The sequence below is a fragment of the Heliconius melpomene genome, chromosome 11, assembly GCF_056956725.1.
Source record: "Heliconius melpomene rosina isolate 202511_hmr_F chromosome 11, ASM5695672v1, whole genome shotgun sequence".
Taxonomy (NCBI): domain Eukaryota; kingdom Metazoa; phylum Arthropoda; class Insecta; order Lepidoptera; family Nymphalidae; genus Heliconius; species Heliconius melpomene.
In genome coordinates, this window is record NC_140399.1 from 8,165,116 (window position 1) to 8,187,574 (window position 22,459).

At 31.5% G+C, this 22,459-nt stretch overlaps 1 protein-coding gene across 15 annotated transcripts; it reads right to left on the reverse strand.

The window, feature by feature from the left end:
• Positions 1-1,112: 1,112 nt before the first annotated feature.
• On the reverse strand, positions 1,113-22,231 carry shi (dynamin-1 shibire). Of its 15 annotated transcripts, none has more exons than XM_085193691.1 (19): positions 21,993-22,231; positions 19,972-20,045; positions 19,381-19,530; positions 14,928-15,131; positions 14,492-14,684; positions 13,441-13,650; positions 12,909-13,116; positions 12,583-12,720; positions 12,112-12,269; positions 11,645-11,763; positions 11,109-11,296; positions 10,773-10,892; positions 10,533-10,547; positions 9,945-9,983; positions 9,010-9,219; positions 8,475-8,709; positions 8,090-8,243; positions 5,776-5,919; positions 1,113-2,103 (listed from the first exon to the last, which is right to left on the reverse strand). In XM_085193691.1, exons 1-19 carry the CDS (start codon positions 22,154-22,156, stop codon positions 2,040-2,042), a joined length of 2,787 nt encoding a protein of 928 aa, XP_085049817.1. In that variant the 5' UTR covers positions 22,157-22,231; the 3' UTR covers positions 1,113-2,039. The 15 variants fall into 15 exon arrangements, with proteins under 15 accessions (XP_085049817.1, XP_085049819.1, XP_085049818.1 ...); XM_085193693.1 differs by having other exon boundaries at positions 11,645-11,751; positions 21,993-22,230; XM_085193692.1 differs by lacking the exon at positions 21,993-22,231 and adding an exon at positions 20,902-21,204 and having other exon boundaries at positions 11,645-11,751.
• Between the last annotated feature and the right edge of the window lie 228 nt (positions 22,232-22,459).

Genomic DNA, 22,459 nt, shown 5'->3' on the forward strand with positions numbered 1-22,459 from the left:
ATTTGATTTATCTTATTGATTATACCATGAAATGTAAGATGGAGTTATCTATATATATTAAATCGAAAGGTCACTCACTCATCACGAAATCTCAGACTACAAGTGCTAGGAATATCAAATTTTGCATAGGAGTTATTTATAGGACGTAGGTGCTCGCTAAGACGGGAATTCGCAATATTCGACTTCTAAGGGGTTGTTTTTGGGGTTGAAAGTTTGTATGAAACTTCGCTACTACAAATGCTGGGAGTCTCAAATTTTCCATGGACGTCACTTATAGGACGTATGTTAGGTACTCATGGAGACAGAAATTAATAATAACGTAGTACACGCAGGCGAAGCCGCGGGCGGACGCTAGTATAGAAATAAAGATTCTGATTACACTAATTAGCATTAACATTTTTGAATTAAGTACCTTATTTCGTTTCGTGCGTGGGCGTTTATGATCCTTGCCATGGTATTTAAATTTGCCACCCGTTGTTATTGAAATTAGCAAAAAGCAGGCAAAGAGTGTAACCAGTGTCCAGTCTTTCCGTTCTCCGCTTCGCACCGCAATTCGATACGTACTTTACGTTGAGTTACAGCTCAATATCATGCTGTCTTACTGAACTGGGGGGACAAAAATCAGTTTATAGGTGCTATTAAACGTTTCCTTAGTAATTAACCTTTTCCTAGAGTAGAGGTTTACTAGTTATTTTTTTTTATTGTTTTATATATTTTAGTTAGAAAATTATAGTCCTTGATCTGATGTTCCAGACTGTTTGTCTTTTATATCAATGGAAATGCCTATCACGCTGAACAACTTTAGCTAAGCTTTTACTTTTACTCCGTACAATATCGGTGATAACGTATCAATACTTACTCTTCTAGACTTTTTTTGTAAAATTTTATTTTATTTATTTAAAATTTTATTAATACGAAAATATAAGATTTAGAAATGATTTCATGATGTTAGATAATACGATACAATACGAAGCATTTGACCAATATCTCGGTACTTATATCGATATAAAAAGTTCTACGGAAAGGGGCGTATCGATACGCACCTAGGTACCTTCTTCTATTTACTTAATAAAATGTATTATAAAGGAAAAACAATTAACAAAAAACGTAAATCAGCGATTATATTTTATTTACACATTTATTACAGTCTGCATCACAAGTACACAATGTATAAACAGGTCACAGCTATATTACATCTATATACACTTTAAAGGTACAACTTCTCTGCCGCGTGAACACCAAAGGAATGTTAGGGTTGTAATATACATTTTTCGATTTATTTAGATACATACGTAAACTAATGTATTGTTAATAAATTTATTGCCTATAAAATATAGTTCCATTTGATTTCTTTACTCACTTTTATTCATAATTAATTAAAATTAATTATTCAATATAAAAAACATATAAGAATATGTTCTTACATTTTTCTTTTAAATAAGAAATACTACGTTCTGTCAAAATATGTATGTATAAAGGAACTATTTTGTCGCGTAACACACGCGGCAGTATTAAGTAAATGCCACATCAATTATTTATTAATTAATTCAGTGTAAATCTCACAAAAGTGCATTTTTGAAAAGCACCTTCCTCATATCACAAACGATTTTAAATTATCAATTTGACTAATTTTATTAATTTAAAATATCATTCATATTACATATCTATAGACATCGAAAATACAATAAGATAAATTGGCTAACTATTATAATGTAACTAATCAACATATATACACTTTTACATTGTAGTTAATACATCAATATTGTCCAAGATTTATTCTAGAACGAAGCAAAATACATTATATTATTACAATATAAATATTATTTGACAAAATTCGATTACTTTTCTGCATATAAAATGTCGCATTAGATATTTTGAAATGGGAGCAAATAAATAAACTCTTAGTTTCGCATAAATAGCACTAAAAACGTGATATCGTTTCTAATTAATATACAATAAATATTGTAAATAATCAATACATGTATGAGTACAAATTATATTTACATAGCAGCTTAACACAAAATGGCGGCGGGGGGCGTTCAATATGGCCGTCCGTTCTGCGGTCTCTCGGGCAGCTTTGGTGGCACGTTAGGCACTGGTCGGCTAGTAACATATGAAATTGGCATTATTATTTATACATTTAAAAATAAATTACATACTTATTTAAGGTACAACTTTGACAATGAACATTAATGCAGTGAATAAGAACATTTACAATGTGCGTTTAAGCAATTTAGAAAAACAATTTTACAACAGAAAACGTAATACAACAGACAAAATATATTTTTAAAGCAGCTATCTCATGCTATAAAAAAACAAATGTAATGTCAACTATATACAGATAAAACAAAACGATTAAGATATTTTCAATATAACAACATCCTACACAGAATGAGACGAATATTTAAATAAAATGTATATAATGTTAAAAATCTATTATTAATGGTTAAAGCAATATATGTCCGATTACCCATGCACAACGTAATGTTTTAGGCATGCTTCATTCCATATTATAATATTTATATAAATCAATAAGATACAAGTACAATACACATATACTGTATTTAAGCTAATAAAAAAAAACTGTAATAAAAAAAGATATCCTGAGTTACACGAGGATTTGTTTAATTCCACTATTATTATTACTTTATAGTAATAAAGGTAAAAAATAAATAGGTCGTATCTTATTGAAATATACCAAAACACTGAAATATATCTTACCTAAAAAAGATGTCCTTTTGTTTATTATTTTACTCAGTAAAGATGTTAAATAATATTAAATGTAAGTACTTATTGGTCTAAATCAAACTGCCTCGTTACACATATAGCATTTAATTATTCTATTTTTACAGCATAAGATTAACAATATTAATAAACTATATCAAATCCAACAATCTCCTCCTATACCTTTTCGATGGTACTAACGCTATTAACGAGAGAGCAAAACTTTATGAATCGATTATTATTATTATTTTTTCATACAATTTCGTCAATGTTGATAAGAGCAATGGAATTTAATAGCTAGAGCATCGAAATTATGTAGGAACTGTATACGATGACGTCACTTCTTAGTACTGAATAGAAAAATCGTACTGACGCCATGTGGGAATAAAGGAATAACGATAGAATATTCAATGGAGAGAAAACTGCGCAGCTAATAACTGTGGGTTTGGTCAAACAGTATGATACAAGCGAGACTACGTTATAACACGATAACTCTCAAGATTAAAATTTATATTTATATTAATGTTTTACATATTTAATAACGTTTTATAATGTATCACCACAGATGAAACATCTAATAATTGACCAAAGATGTTGCTGACAGCAACATTCCGAGACGAACGCTTTGGTCTTAGCCATCCATAAGTACAAATAATTTACATAATAATTGTAATGTTAACATTGTGATTATTTCATACAAATGCAATAAACGTCGCTATAGACATCGATTAGTAACACTGATTCAATCGTTCATTATACAATAACAGACAAGCTGGATTATATTCATTGAATAAATGCATTTAACTTTTATATACTTTAGGTACGCGTACGTCACTATAAGACGGAAATAGAAATTTGAGTGTTAGTCCCTAAGCTACCGAAACACCTAAACACCGAGGTGAGAACGCTTTGTAATTACTTTAGACCGATTGAAATCTAGAATTGGAATGCTTATATATTTTAGGCCCTAAAAAGTGCACATTTTAATTAGAATTTGAGTTTGTAGCAGCTATGCATTAATTCTTTATTTGCTTTAACCAATTTCATTACATATACTATATAGTTATTGTTATAAATAGCCAAATTACACAATCTTTACATAAATTGTAGCCTATGTATTATTCTGAGGTATAACATACGTTGCTGCAAAGTATCATCTAAATCTGTCCAGCAGTTTTTGCGTCAAAGTGGAACAAACATGCATCCTAACACACTTTCACATTTAATAATATTATTAGGATAAATCGAAATAGATTTTAAAAGTCAGTATATTTTTATCAAATTAATAGTCCCATCATTCAAGCGGTCAATAGTAACGACAAAACGGCTAGTTTCCTTGCTACGCAGCTAAACTACAAGATCGTCAAGTGCAGTAAACATCAACAAACTTCTCGAGTCTTTATATTACGAATTCAATCCTAGCAAATATACAAAAAAACAATACGGTTGATATGCATATTTAATATTAGATGCAATCCGGAACGTCGTAACATTGACAAACAAACGAACTCCCATAATATCTAATCCTGAGCCGTTGAACTTTCAAAAAACTAAACCCAGCCACGTCGTGGAATACATCTCGCATACAAATATAGGTAAAGGATCAACATGGTATATTTATTTATAGCCTAAAGCACTGCGCAGGATTTATTCGCAGTTAATACTGAATTTATAAAGTTTTTTAAATTTCTAATATTATTATAACCTCAAAACGTTATCGTCATTTTTAAATTTTAATCTAGATACATTTTTACATATCAAATGAAATTAACGTAAAATATTGTGCAAGTAAAAATTAATTTCATATTTTAAATTTTGGCTCAGTAAATACTTTTAATTGTAGCAATGTTGGATTCGATTTGAATATATGAGATCTAAAAGGAAAGATACAACTAAAATTATTCAAAGAGCCTTACCAATAGTAATAAAAATAATAATGGTTAACATCGTGTGTGATCTTCATTCTTACTAAAAAATAAAAGAAATATACAATGGTTGTTGCTATGGTAACAACAACACAAAACTGACATCACATCAAACTTGAAACAAAGCTCGAGGAAATCTATTTAACAGTTTGTAATACATAGTGCTATGCTATTGTATTTAGCTAAAACTATTATACGTTTGTCAATTGAATCAATCAGGTTAGGAAATTTGTTAATATTAGAAATTTGACATAAAGCACAAAATTCGGATAGCCATTCGTTTCATGTATAAAAAAATAAAACATAAAAATACTATTTCAGTTATCATATGAAATATATCTCAAGTATATTATGTATAATACATAATTTCATAGAATATACAGCTTGTTGAGTGACGGAACTCAACGAACGAACAATATTCGAATTTTCATCATTAAAAGTTAACAAATAGTTTGCAACTTACAACACAAAGCTGTTAGACGACAAACACAGGACAATGTTAGACGACACTTTCCAGTTACTAGGCATAAGCGAAGTCACTTTGCAGAAATGTAAATATTTAATTATTACACTCATTTAAACATTCTGTAACATTAACGCACAAAGGATATGTTTGGCAACAGTTTTGGGGTAAACAATTCCATATAAAAAAATATATGTACGAAGTCGCAGACCACATAAGAATATTAGGCTGCCTTTTTATTTATTTACAAGTAAATTGGTAACACAGTCATCAGCTCAGATATAAAAATGAAACACAGAGAGAGATAGAACATTACTAATTATAAGTATGATAAAATATCATATTTTTAAAATATTTCATATCCAAGCTGACGGTTGACAATGCGAAAACTAAGTTACACGGTGGTACGAAACCGATTCAATATTCAGTGCATTCTTACAATTATTGATCTAGTGTTGCCAGTGTATCAAATCACAACAAAGTTTTTTTTATATTTTTTTTTATTACTATCCTTAACTGCCCTTTCTGAGCATTGAGCTAATGGTTACAAACATTTCGCGTCAAACTCTAGCCATAGTATACAGTATACACCCAGTGGCATAAATATTTATTATATATGGTAACACTAGATCGCATATACACCCAAGGTTGCGTTGCATTTACTTGAATCTGGCGAAGGCCGATCCGAGCTCGTTGATGGCGGCGTTGGTGACCGCCTGCCCCACGGCCTGGTTGATCTGCTGGCGCATGTGAGGCGGAAGCTGCCCCATGGCGCCCACCGCCGCCGCGCCCGCGGACCCCGGACGCCTAATTTTTTTTTATTTTATTATTGTCATTTACTTCATTTACTATTTATGCTGTAGTTGTGTCGGAACGTAAACGTAGTTCAAATTAGATAAACTAATTTTATTTTTGTTATCATTTGTACAATCTAAAAAAATAAAATTTTAATGTATAATTACATTGTACATGACCTATTTTCGTAAGTGGATAAAAAACTAATCAACAAAATCAAAAAATCTCAAAAAATGCAACATTAGTTCTCACAGCTTCTCTGTAAGACTTCCTGATGTAACTGCCATAATTGATAATAATATTACATTTTATATGCATTGAATATTTGAAGTGCATGAAACTTCTTACAGGGCAACTGTGAATGGAATAAACCACTAAATCGGTTAATAACTAGATTAAATATAATTTACCTATATTTGTAAAAAAAAATACGAAAGTAAATTGTGATACATGTATCTAAATTATAAAAGTACAAATAATGGTACTTAAAACAATTTTGAAAACGCTATACACAGAAGACCACACACAGATTGATTAGTGACATCTATATCATGCAGTGCATCCATTATCGAAACACAAAATATTATTTTAAAACAATAATTATAAAAACAAAAAAATTCTAGAAGTTGCATATTAACATTAATTGTAATCGATTGAAATTTATTATAGTGCATAACATATGATATAAACGTAATTTATAAATATTATTCCACGGACAGCCCTTCGATGAGAGCACAACCTTGTAATTTCTATAAAAAATATAACTGTCAAAAATTAGGTGACCTCATAAAAAAAATATTTATTAAACAAATTAAGTCCTTGTGACGGCTGCCCGCGGTATAAAGGAGCGGTAATTTCGCATAATACTTCTAATCCCTACATATTATATATTTTTTTAATATTTAAATTTTGGAAGCAACATTCTTTCAGACGTATCATAAGTATCTGTGGCTCAATCCACATATATTGTATATAACATTTTGTATAAATACTTCACCGCTGACAAATTGTTAACTTATTACAATCTGTTGATAAATAATAAATTACTTTAGGTAACATAAAGAATAATCCACTATGATCCAATATATTGTGAATATTTAATAACTAAAATTTTGGTGTACAATAAAAAAAACGACAAATATGATATTTTCGTGAGAATTATGATATTATTATAAACTGCACTAAGTCAACATGCTCGTCAGTTAGTACCTCGTGTTCGTAACTATGTACGTAACTTATGTTAATAACGCCTTCAGCAATTAGCGCCGTCTGTGAACAACCATATACTCGTTTGCAAAACCTTTGCTAACATAATATATCCGGCATGTTTCTTAAAATGTGTTTTTTTTTTTCAATAATATTAACAAAGGTACTTGCAGTTAGTAAAATGTTTTTGTTATTTACTAAACGTTATAATAAATAAAGCACAAATGTTATAAAAATTAAATAAACACCAGGCCCACACAAAAATGCAATTATGGCGGTTACATCACCCACAAAAATCTTGTTTATTTTATAGAAGCAAGCAGACAATATAATTACATATATAGTTAGGATATTATTACATATATTTGAATACAAAAATATGCCACAAACAGTAATAAAATAAGTAACTTTTTAAATTCTGTGTTACACAAACAATATATCTAAACTAAATACTCAAATAGTAACTGTCTTCAAAACCTTGTAAATGCATATAATACTAAAATATCTAAAAATACCTTGTTGTCAATACATTGGAAGAGAAAACCAATTATTATTATATTGAAAAAAAAAATAGTTATTTCGTCGACGCTAATACTACTGTTGATTAGAATCGTTTTGAAATTGCAAATATTTGCATTCGAACATAAATGTAGTTTAGATTAAACTATTTTTATTTTTGTTATCATTTGTAAAATCTAAAAAAATAAGGAAGGAACAAATTTAGGCACGAGACTAAATGCACGGGTTTGAATCGTGTATATTTTGTCAGACATACGCGACATAGGGAGGATCTACACTATAGTGTCGGCCACGATTCGTTCTCGGTCCGATATCGGATCTCATGAAATATTTTTTTATATTAGAAATAATGTTACATTTGTGTTGAACCGGAACTTAACCGGAACGAGAGTAAGAATGTTCTTTTTTACTAAAGTGTGAATCCGGTCTTACACTTGTTTTAACAGAGAGTACTCACGTCGGTATGAGCGGCGCGGGCAGGCCTTGCGAGGGCGTGGGGCGGCCGGCGGGCGGCGGAGGCGCGGCACCTCCCGGCCGCGACGGAAGTGGGGGCGCGGGCCGGCCCGCACCACCGCCCGGTACCGGGGGTGCGCCGCGTTGCCCCAGCGATCCTGCAAATGTTAACAAGAAATTGAAGGCAGCGTGACTAGAACCCGTGCTTCTTGGAAACCATCCAAACGCCTTGTTGCAACTTATTTATGTTTTTAGCATCTCTTGAGGGAGATTTTTACAGTATCCGTTAAAGTTACATTTCATTTTTATCTGTGGACAATAGCTGTACCTTCTTTTAAGATTCGAAAATTTATTTATATAGCATGTAATGCAGCGTGGGAGGTGGGTACCTTGTTGCGCGGGCGCGGCGCGGCGCGGGCCTCCGGGCGAGGGCGGCGACAAGCGCGGGTTCGAGTCCAGGCGGCCCTCGAGCCAGTCGTTCTTGACGGGCGGCGGCACGGGCGTGCTGACCGTCGCCATGGACACGTCCCCGATGATGTGGAGCGCCTCCTTGCACGCGTGGTACATGCGCAGCATCTCCTCGCGCTTCAGCGCCTCTTCGGGCGACTCCTCCATCATTTGGGACTGGGGACAGATGTGATATTTGATAGTTGTGTGGTAAATGTATTTTTATATATATACATAGGCTTTAAACTCTAATCAATGTCAATAGTTTACTTATTTTTTAGATTTACATTCTGTTTTATATATAACAGAAAAGGCAAAGGAAATCGCCGAGAAAATGTAACTAATTCATTCGCTCTAGTGGAAATAGAACCCATAACCAACTTGAAAATAACCAACACAAATTACATAATTACCTAAATTGAAACTTTAGCCTACAATCACCTATTTATTGAGATAATACAAAACAACCAAACAAACCTGATCACCAGATGCATACAAATGAGCGAGAAGCTCGCCATTGATGAAGTCCTTCGCGTTATTGATGATCATCATCATGATTGTCTTTGGTACAAGGTCACGGGTTGTCTTGGTCACTATACGCATGTAGGAGTCCACCAGATTGCGGATGGTCTCCACTTGCCGTTCCAACTGCGGGTCCATGCTGCTTGTGCCTGACGTGTCAGAGCTCTGAAAACAATTATTTTCAAAATAAATATAATGTCTATAACTATCTATGTATTTAGTATAGATCTTCTTGATCAAAATTTGCCTTCGTAATCGGTCCCTCATAATTTTTATGTTGTAATTTCATATCGGATTTGTTTAAAGGAAAAAGATTTTAAAATGAAAAAATATTAAAATTAAAAACAATTTTTTTGTTGCTAACAGTATTTTTAAAAATTGACCAGAATAATTCAACAGTTAATATAATTTTGACTAAAAATTATCTAAAAGCGTACTATAACTAACTTGTAGCCATCTATTAAAAAATATGATTATTGTAATAATGGAATGAATATTGTTAGTACTTTAGCATAATCTAAAGTAATTTAGCATATTATTATCAGCCATCTACTAAAATTTTGCGTTAATTTAGTACAAACAAATCGGGTAAACGTATCATGCATCACAATATAGCTATAAGACCTATATTTAAGATTTTTAACCATTTATAAAATCCTGATCTTCGTAGCTAAAAAAACCTACAAAAGAACCAAACACGCCTCAAGTTAGCATCATACTCACCAATTCCAATAATGCAATTAGTAATAAAAAAAACAATATTTTATCTTTTATATATTTGCAATTGCAATTCCATATTTGCATTCTGTACAAAATTTATACACCCTACATTCAATAAGAAGCCATTTTTTAAATCAAAACCACAAACCTCGAAAATACTAACGACTTACTCTCTTATTTCCACCCAACCCCGGGAAAGGCAGAAATAACTAAAAATAAAAAAATAACTCTTAAAAAACACAAAGCTAAATTGTTTAATTTTAACAACATGCTAGGTAGAAAATAAAAAAATATGAAAAAAAAGTAACGAAAAATTATAAGCACTTAAACAAGAATAAAAACATAAAAATGCTATATAATCTACACACATATTTATAATTACATATTAATATAATACAAAACTACATATTAAGAAGCGTGTGAAGGAAAAAAAGTATTTTTGGCGTCAGTGTTTCAGGTGGTTTCGATACAATCAAGTGTTTTACATATTAATTTCTAAATAGTTAGTATTAATGTATTTGTTATGGTGTAGCGTGATATTTGCAATGCACCGCACACAATTAGTACACTACATGCTTTAACACTATTATTATTAACACAAATGTACTTCAAGAAAATTTCTATTAAAGAGAATATTATTTCATGAAATTATAATTTCCACCAATACCCACTTCATCTTCTTGAAATTCACTCTATGATCTCGTTATGTGATTCATGAGAACATATAATACCAAATCAAAAAGCCTTTTTTGACAAACCTCGTTTCCTTCGCTCTGTATCGCATGGCAAAACAATAAATCATTGGATAACTCAATTTTCACATATACATTGTATAGAGAAGTATATGTATATAATATATATTTTTTTTAAATATAAAAAGCAATACACTGCTCGGATAAGCTACATTTTATAATATAGGGAAAAATGAAAAAACGAAGGTTAAAAAGTATAAGAAAGAAAACAGGCAACACTAACGTTTTCAGTATTAATTTACTCACCTCATCTCCGTTAGCTGCTTCGGAAGTCTTCTCGGGATATACGCCAGCTCTCAGGAAGGACGCCTTCCACGAGTCCACATCGTCCTGAGTTTCACAAGACAATTCTAGTTGCTTATAGTCCTGTAAATATATTATTTATCCTTTAAAATATATTTTCATTACAAATTATTGTCTAAAATCGTAAATCAAGTAAACATTTTATTATAAAAGTTACTTATACAATGAAAAAAAAAATTAGATTTAAACCTTTTTAATAATATTATATCCTCAAAACAATAATGACAATTTTACAAAGAATATTATATTATATATAATGTTCATATAAAATTATCAAACCTTATAGACATTTCGGCCCTCGGGGTTAAATAGCGCGAACATATGACGACGCGACATGAAACCCTGTTCCAGATCGCGTAACTTGAGCCCGTCGAGAGGCAGCATGTACTTCTTCTCGCGTTCCTCCTCGTCCTTGAACCAGGAGATACTCTCCGATGTGAGCACGAACCAGTAGTCACGGGAACCACCTGGAAACAACATGTAGCAAAAATTAGAGTGTTAGGACACTACTCCCCACTTTCTGCCGAATTTTCGAGACACTGTTGATTGGCAGAACTCAACAGCGCGGTTTGGCTTACTACCAAAGCGAAGAAGTGAAAATATTAAAAATCATTTCTCTAAGGAGTTTACAGTCAAATTCATTGCACCACTGCGACATCAATTGAATTTTTTAGAAGATTTTTTTTATATAGTATAAACAATATTTCCTTATAAAAGATTTGCATAAAGTATTAATTAGTTAATTATTAGCTGATAATAATCAATTGTATCTATAACGTCACAGATACTTATTAGATGTTAAATATAATACTAACCCTTCATAATTCCCAAATTATGAATGCACATATATCCCTTCCTGATCACCTGGTTTCCAAGAGCTCGATGACCAGTCTTAGCTGAATTTTCCGATTGATTCTGTGCGCTGGAAAGAATACTGTTTTCTTAATATTACTGTTAATTCGAAAGTTAACCATTATTATACGTAACTATAATATGATCTTGTAGTTTCGGAACGAACTAGCAGAAGATTTACGCTTACATGAAAGACTAAAGTTTACAAGAAGCTTAAATATATTTGTTAAAAAAAAACATAGTGTCAAATATGTATAAATTAAAAAAAATCGACTGTTAAATTAAATTGATTGAAGAATGAACCTCAACTGTTAATCTTTCAATTTAACAATAAAAACATAATTTCTTAACACACATACGTAAACACATTACCATCATTAATTTGGATCAAGCAATCGGTTAAAAAAACAATCAAAAGTATAAATCATACTTAGCAAAACCAATAAAGTCCTCATGGTTGGTGTTCATGTAGGCCAGCTCGCAGTCCACGAGCAGCACGAGCTGGTCCTTGCACTGGTTCTCGCGCGAACGCACGTGCGTCATGATGATGCGCTCCGTCTCCTCACGCAGGCGGGGGTAGCGGGACATCTGTGGATGGGTAGACAGGAAGCTGGTTATGACGTCGATGGGCTTACTAAACTTTGTACAGGATAACGTCATTGGCCATACTGGGTAGACTCTATGCAGGTGGTTAGTAAAATAGGCAAGCTGATACAGATGATCAAAAGGTAATTTCCAACTGTATTTACCCCTTATAGTATACAATGAAACTTTACCCTTACCGAGATATTGCCCATTTAAAAAAAATATCTAAATACCACATACACAGCCGCGAGTAACGGGACATGTGGGGATACAGTATAAACTTAATATAACGTCATTGCACAGAAATCGAACTTACCCTTTCAGTACAAATACGCACTACATTCGATAGTTCTTGTACGACCAAATCGACACACTTGAGACAGGGCTCCTTAAGTCGTGAAATTTGTTTCTTTACTATAGCTTCAAACGCCATATCAGGGGTAAACAGACCAACCTATTTAAAAGAAAATATTCATTTAAATGTTAATTATAGATAATATATACAATTATACAAACTTTACTTTATAGCAATTTGTTAGCTACCAATTTATGACATAAGTAAAAAATCTCGATTCACTAAGATCATTTGATTTTTTAGAGTAATCTTAATTCATATTAGTATTAAACTTAAAAATTACTTACTCGAATACCGTGAATATTTCTAATAGCGAATGCGATCTCCCGTCGCAATTCCTTCTCATCAAACTCCATTTTAACAATTTCAAAGGGAAATCTCTCATGAAAGAGTCTATTGATTTTGGCACCTCCTGATAGCTCGTTGGTATTGATCTGAGCTGATCCAGAACCTTCGATGGTACGTTCGAAATCTGTTTGTAACGTCTGGATCATTCTACAAAAAAAATGTATTATATCATTATTTGTAAGTTTTTAATACTGCACCTATCATATACATAAGAATAAATAAAAATATTATGGCTAATAATAGTGTTATTATTTAAAAATAGACTCCCTACACTTTCTGCCTTATTTTAAAAACATTACATGTTGAGTGGAGCAACTCAATGCCGCACTTTATCTTGTAACTAGGGCTAATTCAATTCCCCGAGTGGGAATCGGACCCACAACCATCACGTGTACATTCACACCATACTGCGCCATTGCCCCGCTACGGCCTCCCAAAAACGAAAATAAAAAATTAAAAAATAGAACGTACTGCAACATAGCCTTAGTCTTGATAGATGGATCATCAGGTCGAAAGTGCTTATACTGTTCCACATCCTTCTCCAGAGCCAGCAACTGCTTCTGCAATTTGTCTCTGAGACCGGGGAGGGTATCGCGAATGTGATTCGTGAGCTGCTGGTTGAGGACACGCTGGAGATAAGGGGTGCCGAGACGGTCCGCAAGATGCCGGTAAGAAGGATGGCTGAAATAAAGATACTAAATTTTTTATTTTGTATTTTTTTTAGGTTCACGCTGGTATACCGTATATAGCAGGATTAGGCAGAGGGAACCGAGTATTAAGATCCTTTCAAATTTTCTGCCAAATTTTCGAGACATAGTAAATTCAATGTGAACCTAATATCCAACTACTAATAATATGTGTAATAAATAAAATTGACACCGATAGAAAAACAGGAAAATAAAGTACGCTAATTTTATTTACTCTATCTTCATCAAGATGACTAAAAGATAAGAACTAGTTATTTTTCCATAAAACTGTTTATACCCCATATTCTGAAATTACTTTAAACTTTAATAAATTTATATAGACATTAATATAATAAATATTACCAATAAAGTCACATTATTTTTCCACTTGTACAACGTCTAAAAACAACATTTTTAGCACGAACAAGAAGCAGATTTTGAAATATAAAAACAAGAGCTGAAGGGATATCACTATAAGATTTATAATCTGGATTATGATTGAAGTAAATGAAGAAATGAATATTTTATAAATTTATCTTCAAACATGCATTTTTCGATATTATTTCAATACTATTTAAATAAAACGCCAGTAACGTAGAGAAAACAATAAATATATTTATATAAACATAACAATCAACGCATTCTTTGATAAGTAAATAAAAACAATAATGGTCGTTGCGTCTACTGATTCAATTAATATACGCACGTAACAAGCCAGTAATCAGCTTCACACATAAATTTAAATATATTTTATTTTTCTCGACTGGTATCAAACCCTCAACCAGCCACAACTAGCCTCAAAACAAGCCACATTCCTTCTCCTTCATGGCACTCACCTGAGGAAGAACTTTCTCTCAGCACCGAGGGCGGCGCCGATGTCCTTTCTACCATCAATATCCTTCTGTGAACGGTTGACTACGCCGATGTATCCTCGTCGTAAGGGCAAAAGCTTATTCTCCAAAACATCCCGCGCATCCGTGCCTTCGTCCATGAGATCCAACTTGGTAATTACACCAATCGTACGAAGACCTACATAATTTATTTATTAACATAAAGTATTAACAAAACAACAGTCAAAAGTACTCCTCCTTTTGGAGAAGTCGGTTAAAAATATCAGCTTTACGCTGTATCTCACATATTGCAGGGTATGCAGAGAGAACCTAGTGTTAAGACACTCCGTTCTTACTTATATTATTTCCGAGCTATATAAAATCCACAAATGCATTATTTGCATAACTTTCACATCATCACAAATTTGAATCAGTAACTGACCTTGTGGGTCAACTTCTTTGGCAAGTTTGAGTGCATCGCTGTTCGCCAAGTCAGTGTTAGCTGGGGTCACGGCGAGGATGAGGCACGACTCGCGCCTAATGAATTGAAAGATCATCCCCTTGATCTGCTGTTCGATGTCCGCCGGCTGGTCTCCAATGGGTACCTTTGTCAGACCCGGTAAATCGATCAGGGTCAGGTTGAGCACTGGAAAAGTGATTGAGATAAATAAATAATTATATTTCATAAGGGTTAAAATGGTTAATATAAAGATTCACAATAAAAAAAAGTTAATTTCCTCAATAGGTTGACTATAGAATCACCTCGTAGGCTTTTAGAATTTGATAACCCAAAACGGAAATAAATATTAACAAACGGACTATCTAAAAGTTTGCCTACAAACTACCTATACCTAACTATGTGTTTGTTTATTTTTACATACAATTTTTTGCGCTACTACGATAAGTTTTTTTATATAGCTGTATAAAATTAGAATGACACCTACTCGCAAGCATCGATCATTTCATTATTGTAATTGATATGCAATTTTTCATTCATAAATAAAATGGCATAACATTATTCGTATTTCGAGTGGACAGACCTGAATGATGGTGGAAGTGAGTCATAGGAAATCACCGTTACGTATTTATTGTTTTTAAATATTTAACTGCAAAGCGACCTCTTTCAGTGATTGTAAATTGTTAAAATTTACGCTGTACGGCCCGTCTTTATTAAATCATTCTCACATCTGAGATCGATCTTGAGATAGCGTTTTCATTCACAAATTATATGTTTATGAAAGAAAAAGGCATCTCAAGATCGATCTCAGACTTGAAAGCGGTGTATATCAGCCTATATATCACAAAGAACCAATAATTATAGCAATTGTTTTAACAGAGATTTATAAACTTAAAGTGACCAGTTAAATGCTTTGATTAGGGCATTGCCTTTCACGCGTCAGTGGCGCTAAAATTGGAGGTCAACTATGGAACTTTAAACATTTAAGATTGGTACACGGAATATAATCATAATAAATGTAACAAGAAATAAACTAAATAACTTTTGAAGAAACCTAAAAAGAAATTAAAAAAATAATAAATTAAAGATAAGTTTTCAAAAATATAACAACGTTTTCATAAAATCTTTTTATTGACAATGTTATCGGACATTGTACAACATTATATTTTCAATCTATCATTTCTTCTATAAAGATAAGAATAGTAACATAAAAAACTATAATTATATTATTTAATGGTGGTAACTATGTTTGGACTTACAAATTATAATTTACCTATAGATAACATAAGCTGTACTGGCACAAACGTGTGACTGTAAATGCGTCGAGTGTGGGTTCGATTTCCACCCGGGGACAATGCATTATTATTTATTAACATTTTCATTTCTTCGCTCAAGTATCAAAAAATAACGCGGCGTTGACGTTGTCGTTGTCGGAAATTGGTGAACGAAATGTCTTAACACTAGGTTCCCTCTGCCTACCCTGCTATATGAGGGATACAGCGTAAAGCTGTAAACATATAAAGGCGAACAAAGAACGCGCGCCAAATAACCCTGAATATGTGAAAACACCTCGAGCTACTTAACAAACTATTTACGCGCATCATACGAATAAAACAGGTACGAAACTGATAAGATAAACTAGGATTTACTTGGTCATGAAATTAACATATTATAATTCAAGCTTTACCAATTAATATTTTTGATACGGCAAATTAAATAATTATTAACATTTATTAAAATTTAATTCATCTACATAAATGTTATGTAGATCATAACATCGAAATTTAAATTATTGAATTGAAATGAATTTAAATTATAATTTAATATCAATTCTGACATTGACAATTTAATTTTAATAGTCGACATTCATTGTGTTCATTTACAATTGCCGTTCATTTTTTTTCAATGGAAAAACTAAAAATAATTTATTCTGTTATCACTTATATCACTTAATATTTTTATATTTTTGTTTACAATAAATCTCCTACAAAGCTAATTTCAGTTAGTAATATACATGTTTTTTTTATTTGCACATAAGCATTATTAATAGTGAAATAAAACAGAGTATGTTTAATGTTTGAACATTCGCTCTTTTTTCTCAATTGATTGCTCATGCGTGATAACATGAGGTAACTTATGATATCACTACATGGAGATAAAAATGATAATTGAAGTATAAATAAAAACTAAGAAAATTAAGACATATTTTATTTCTAGCTTCACTAGCTGATATCAGGGTAATCTTGGAAACTAGTTCCGACACTTTGTTCCTCTCTTTCCGTCGAATTGAAAATATTAAATATTCCATCACCTCGAGTGGGAATCGAACCCACAACCTGTCGCGTTTACTATCACACGCTTATGCCCCTGTGCTCTACGACTGGCCACTAAAATTAGGACAATATTTATGTTATAAAAAGAAAAGAAAAGTTTTAATTTTCCTAATTTCAATATAAGTATAATAAAATATATTAAGCACTTCATTTAGACTGTAATTCAGCAAGATCAAACAGACATCACTTGACAGACGTACGCTTGCTTACTGTTATTACTTGTTGTATAAACAGTGGTATATATTATTATCTAGTTATAGTTGTTGTTAGGTGTATTATTAGGTATTAATTGTCATTGTGGAATGTAAGTGTTTTACTCACAAATAGCAATACAAATCCAAACAAAGCAAAATAAACAAAAAATTGTCCAAGCAGATATCAAATCTATTCTTTAAAATATTTTATTTTATAATTTTTCAGCTCCATTCTGTATCCCGCAGGTAGGGAATGGGGGCCTAGTGTTAAGACACTCCGTTCCTCAGTTTCTCCCGAATTCTGGAGGCATTGCGTGTTGAGTGAGATATTGAGAACTCAACGGCGCGCTTTGCCTCGACACCAGAGAGAAGAAATGGAAACATAAACGTAAATAAATATTTCACTTCCTCGAGTGGGGATCGAACCCACAACCATCGCGTTACAGTCACATACTTGTGCCCTGCGCCACGACTGGCCTCTCTTAATATTTAAGATGAAAATTACACTGTTAAGATTACAACATAATAATACTACAAGAGATTAATTAACAAACAGACCGGTAGATAAGTCTCATCTCAATAATAAATTATGTGAAGTATGGGTATATTAAAAATTATTCTCATAGGCTAAGCATTTAATTGCAATGCCCACGCACGTAGTAAAGGTCAGTGAGTCCGTGACGTACTCAAATGCATGGACCTATATAAGTTCGCTTATTCTATCAAAGGAGATTTGATTAAGCAGAATGATAATAAAATATCCAGTGACATGAAAAGTACAAATATTTAAAAATATTAATTTTGAATATAAACTTTATATAAATGTGAAACCTAACAACGTATCATAAAAATTTTATATAAACTGAGGCTTCATTTTTTCTCTTCACTTTTCATAATTGCATTCACTTTAAAAAATGTATAGGAACATACATAATATTTATCCTGTAAAGCAATGTAGAGAGAACTCTAGTATTACGCCCCACGTCTTCCGATATTTGCCGGAATTCAAATGCCGGGATTCGGTGCGTTCGTATGGGAGGATATCAAAACGATTTCTCTCCAAAGCGAGGGGATCAAACCTACAACCCTCAGGCACAGGCAGACGATATTCCTCTGCACCACGCTCGCCTACCTTTTCAATAGTATATCAACTAAGATTTGTCATAATGACAAACTGTTTATTATAATAAGTTACCATTAATATCTCATTCTCATTCTCATTTTTAATGACCCAATATTTAATAAAACAACAATATGTAAAATTTTAATGTTATCACAATGTAATTGTTGAACTTAGATTGAGTTCAGCTGCAATTTCCGGACTAAAATCGATATCTCCATTTGTTTTATAAAATATGACAACTATAAAATATGAAATTGAAAACAGCTTTTTACATTTATCGTATTATTTGCGACCATTAATATTTTTAAGACTTCTTCGAGAAAAATCTTTTAGTGTTATTTACATAACAAAGATTATACTAAACTATAACGTAATAAAACAGTAAAAATATAGTGTCTGTACTTTGATTATTTGTGAAAAAATATATAGCTCAGTGGGATAGAAGTTCCTACATTCAACACAAAACTGTTGACTTTAATTTTAATGATAATAGGTAGTAAATGGAAGTAGTATGGACATAGTAATAAAGTCCACTATATAAAAATCCCAGTCCATTATATAAAAATGTTTAAATTGGCACTTCTTTGATACTGTTTAAGAGGCACATTACAAACCTTGAATCATGTATTTATTATACATGATTTGATGATGTTGGTTGAATGAAATATTTAATTGAATTGAACAAGAAAGCAACAATAAATTATTTCTTTAAATATTTAATAAACTTGTTATAGTGTATACACAAATAAATATTTTTAATTAATAAATAAAGAATACACAACACTTACCATTAGGAGAATACACACGTAAATTGATAGGCACAGGAGAGATTCCCTTGTTAGAGCCTGTAATGCGATCAGTCTCTGCTTCAATCTCCCCTCGCACTTCATTGAAGTCAGTAAACTTCTTGCCTTTGCAGTGCAGAAACTCTGCATATTCTATTAGTAATAACATTGTACACTTAAAATTACTGAATACTAGAGAATGACAAAATTTTAAATATTTAGAGTTTAAAACTAGTTTTATTACACAAGGGTTACAAAACAAGTTTTATTATATAAAATAATAACATAATATTTGTTTCTTAAATAATTTAATTCTTTGTGAATTCAATTAGAATACAAAACTAAACATTATACATACTCAATTCCTTTTCAAAACTCAAATAGGATGGTAGTAATTAAGTTAATACACAACAGTAATTACACAGTTGTTTTTAACATTCAAATTATAAATGAAGGTTAATTCTTATATTACTAGTATATAGTCATACTTTAAATGATTTTAAAATTGGTAATATCATGTATTGCAATGTAAAAGTTGTATACAAATATATATATTGTAGCAGATTAATTTATTACGTAAAAATTGTTTCTTACCTGCATTTCCATTAATGAGTTGGAGGATAAGAGGCCGACGAGTCACTATACCAGAGCCCCGAGGCAAAAAATCTCTAAAACAAAAAATATTACTTACTAATACCACACTATATATCTTGGTAGGACTGGTTCAAACAGAATTTAGCTTATGTAATTATCAAGGATAAGAATTAATATATTTTATAATAAAATATTTTAGCAATTACTTATAATTCGTAAATATAAAGCACAGTGAAATAAATATTGTAGTTTGAATTCTAATTAAAAAATGAAATTTTTTATCATGTATTTATTTATGCAGCTTGATTATGAGCACTTGTTTTAACATATATAAAAAATAACACTTTTAAATTTAAAATATAACAACCATGAATCATATGTAATCAACAAGAAGTACTCAATCATTTCTATGAGTCATTAAGACTTACAATAATAGTAATATTAGTGTTTAATAGTCTTAATCAGTGTCTTAGTTATAATCCTTTCAGAAACAGAAAAATCATGAATTGAAATTGCTTGGAACAATAAAACTCAGCTAGGAACGAAAATTTGCTAATTATCCAGTTGGTTTCTGATAAGTTACAGAAAATAATATATAATAAGCCAAATTGTAAAAGTCACTAAACAAAAAATAAACAGTTTAAATTTACAAAGAAGATTAACTTTGATCTCCAAAGATATTTGTATTATTCATAACAAACTGTGAATATTAATATGGTCAAATTTAAAATCATTATATCTTTAGGACTACAAAAAACTGTAAAAGATGCACCTATTGAAGAAATTCTTTTGTCAGATAAACAACACAACAATAATCTATTAAATTGCAACTTAAACTCTCGATATAAGCAATTATAAAAATCCTTTTATATTAGATACATTTAATAAAGTTTTAATTTTCACTTATTACATTTTGAGAGTTCATCTCACCTGCCTACAAAATTTTCTAGCACTGAACTTTTTCCAGCAGATTGACCACCCACAACTGCAATTTGTGGAAGATCTAAGGACATGTGCACGCCCATTTGAACAAATGCATCTTGCAATTTGTTCACAATTGGGATCAATTGTTGCATTCCAAAATTTCCAGGCATTTTTGCTTATTTACATTAACTAAAGACCACGAAATCACTTAATACTTGCTCATCGTCTATACTTCACATCATCGATAAACTAATTTATTTTTCAATATGGTGGTTGGTGGGTGGTTATGGTAACGCTACGTTCCGTTTTTCGTTAAAATGATAACATCTTAACTGTCAGTTAATAGAAAACGTTCAAAATAAATCCTTAATTTATAATACAGACGAAATATATGCTCCACATTCATATGCTCTTTTCTTTATTGTAGCTTCATAATAGGCAAATAGTCCGTACTAGTTTTTTTATCCTTACATTATCTTAAATTACTAATCATTTTATAAAATATCCTTAGAAATTAAAAAAACAAAAAGAGTATACTTCTATACTTGCTTATAGTAAATATATAAAATCTGGTGAATATATAAAACTATAACCATTTAATCCTTAAATAAATTTCAGTTTTAATTATATTAGTTTTAGTTTCATTTTTATTAGCCTAATATATAAATAAAAACATCTAGCTCAATCGTTTGTAAGATCAATACTGCGTGACATGCGCACAAGATATAGGACACTTATACGTTAATATTATGACATGAAATACTAGAATAATAAGAAATAAAAAGAAATCACCAAAGAATATGAACGAATATATTAATTGTGCTGTGTATTTAACTATGACCGAACATCAATTGTTATGTAATATTTTTTCATAACTTATATGCAAAAACGGTTTTTTAAAGTTAAGGAAAGACTAATAAAAGCCATAAAAACATTTTCTTCTAAAAAGTATAAATTCTATACCTATATTATTTTCTTTGCTTTTCATAATTATCTATTACGCAATTAGGTTCCAAGTCTATTTCCTGCACTTTAAGCTACAGCACTTTTGTACCATTCTATATCTTTTTAAAATTGTTATTTTGGAGAAACCTTACCTGCCAACAAAATTTTCAAGAACAGAGCTCTTTCCTGCTGATTGACCTCCAACGACGGCTATTTGAGGCAGGTCCAGCTGCATGTGCACTCCCAGCTGCGTAAAAGCATCTTGCAGCTTATTAACAATTGGTATCAATTGTTCCATGCCCATATTCCCCGACATGGCTGCCGGTTTTGGGTAATACTCCTCGATTTATGAACTTCCTCGCTGATCGCTGCTTACTGATTTTCCCTCATCAATATGGTATTAATTCTCCTTGCGCATGCGTAAACTTAGTAAGTGATAAAGAATATACCCATCTCAACAAAAATGGCTTTGAATAAATCCATATTCCCGCTGTCATATCAATAAGCAGTTTATATATAGGGCGTTTTTTTTATCAACCTTATTATATTTCAAGACAAAATTCCATACCATTTCTCATTAAATTATCTATTTTTACATGACAATGCATGTTGGATATAA

Excerpts from the sequence above, each read along its gene's own strand:
- shi (XM_085193691.1), bottom strand. The coding sequence starts at position 22,156 with ATGTCGGGGAATATGGGCATGGAACAATTGATACCAATTGTTAATAAG. Across the intron at positions 11,764-12,111 it reads GACTTTATTGGTTTTGCTAA|TATTCTTTCCAGCGCACAGA; the intron begins GTATGATTTATA and ends TTAAGAAAACAG. Across the intron at positions 2,104-5,775 it reads TCGGCCTTCGCCAGATTCAA|CCGACCAGTGCCTAACGTGC; the intron begins GTAAATGCAACG and ends ATATGTTACTAG.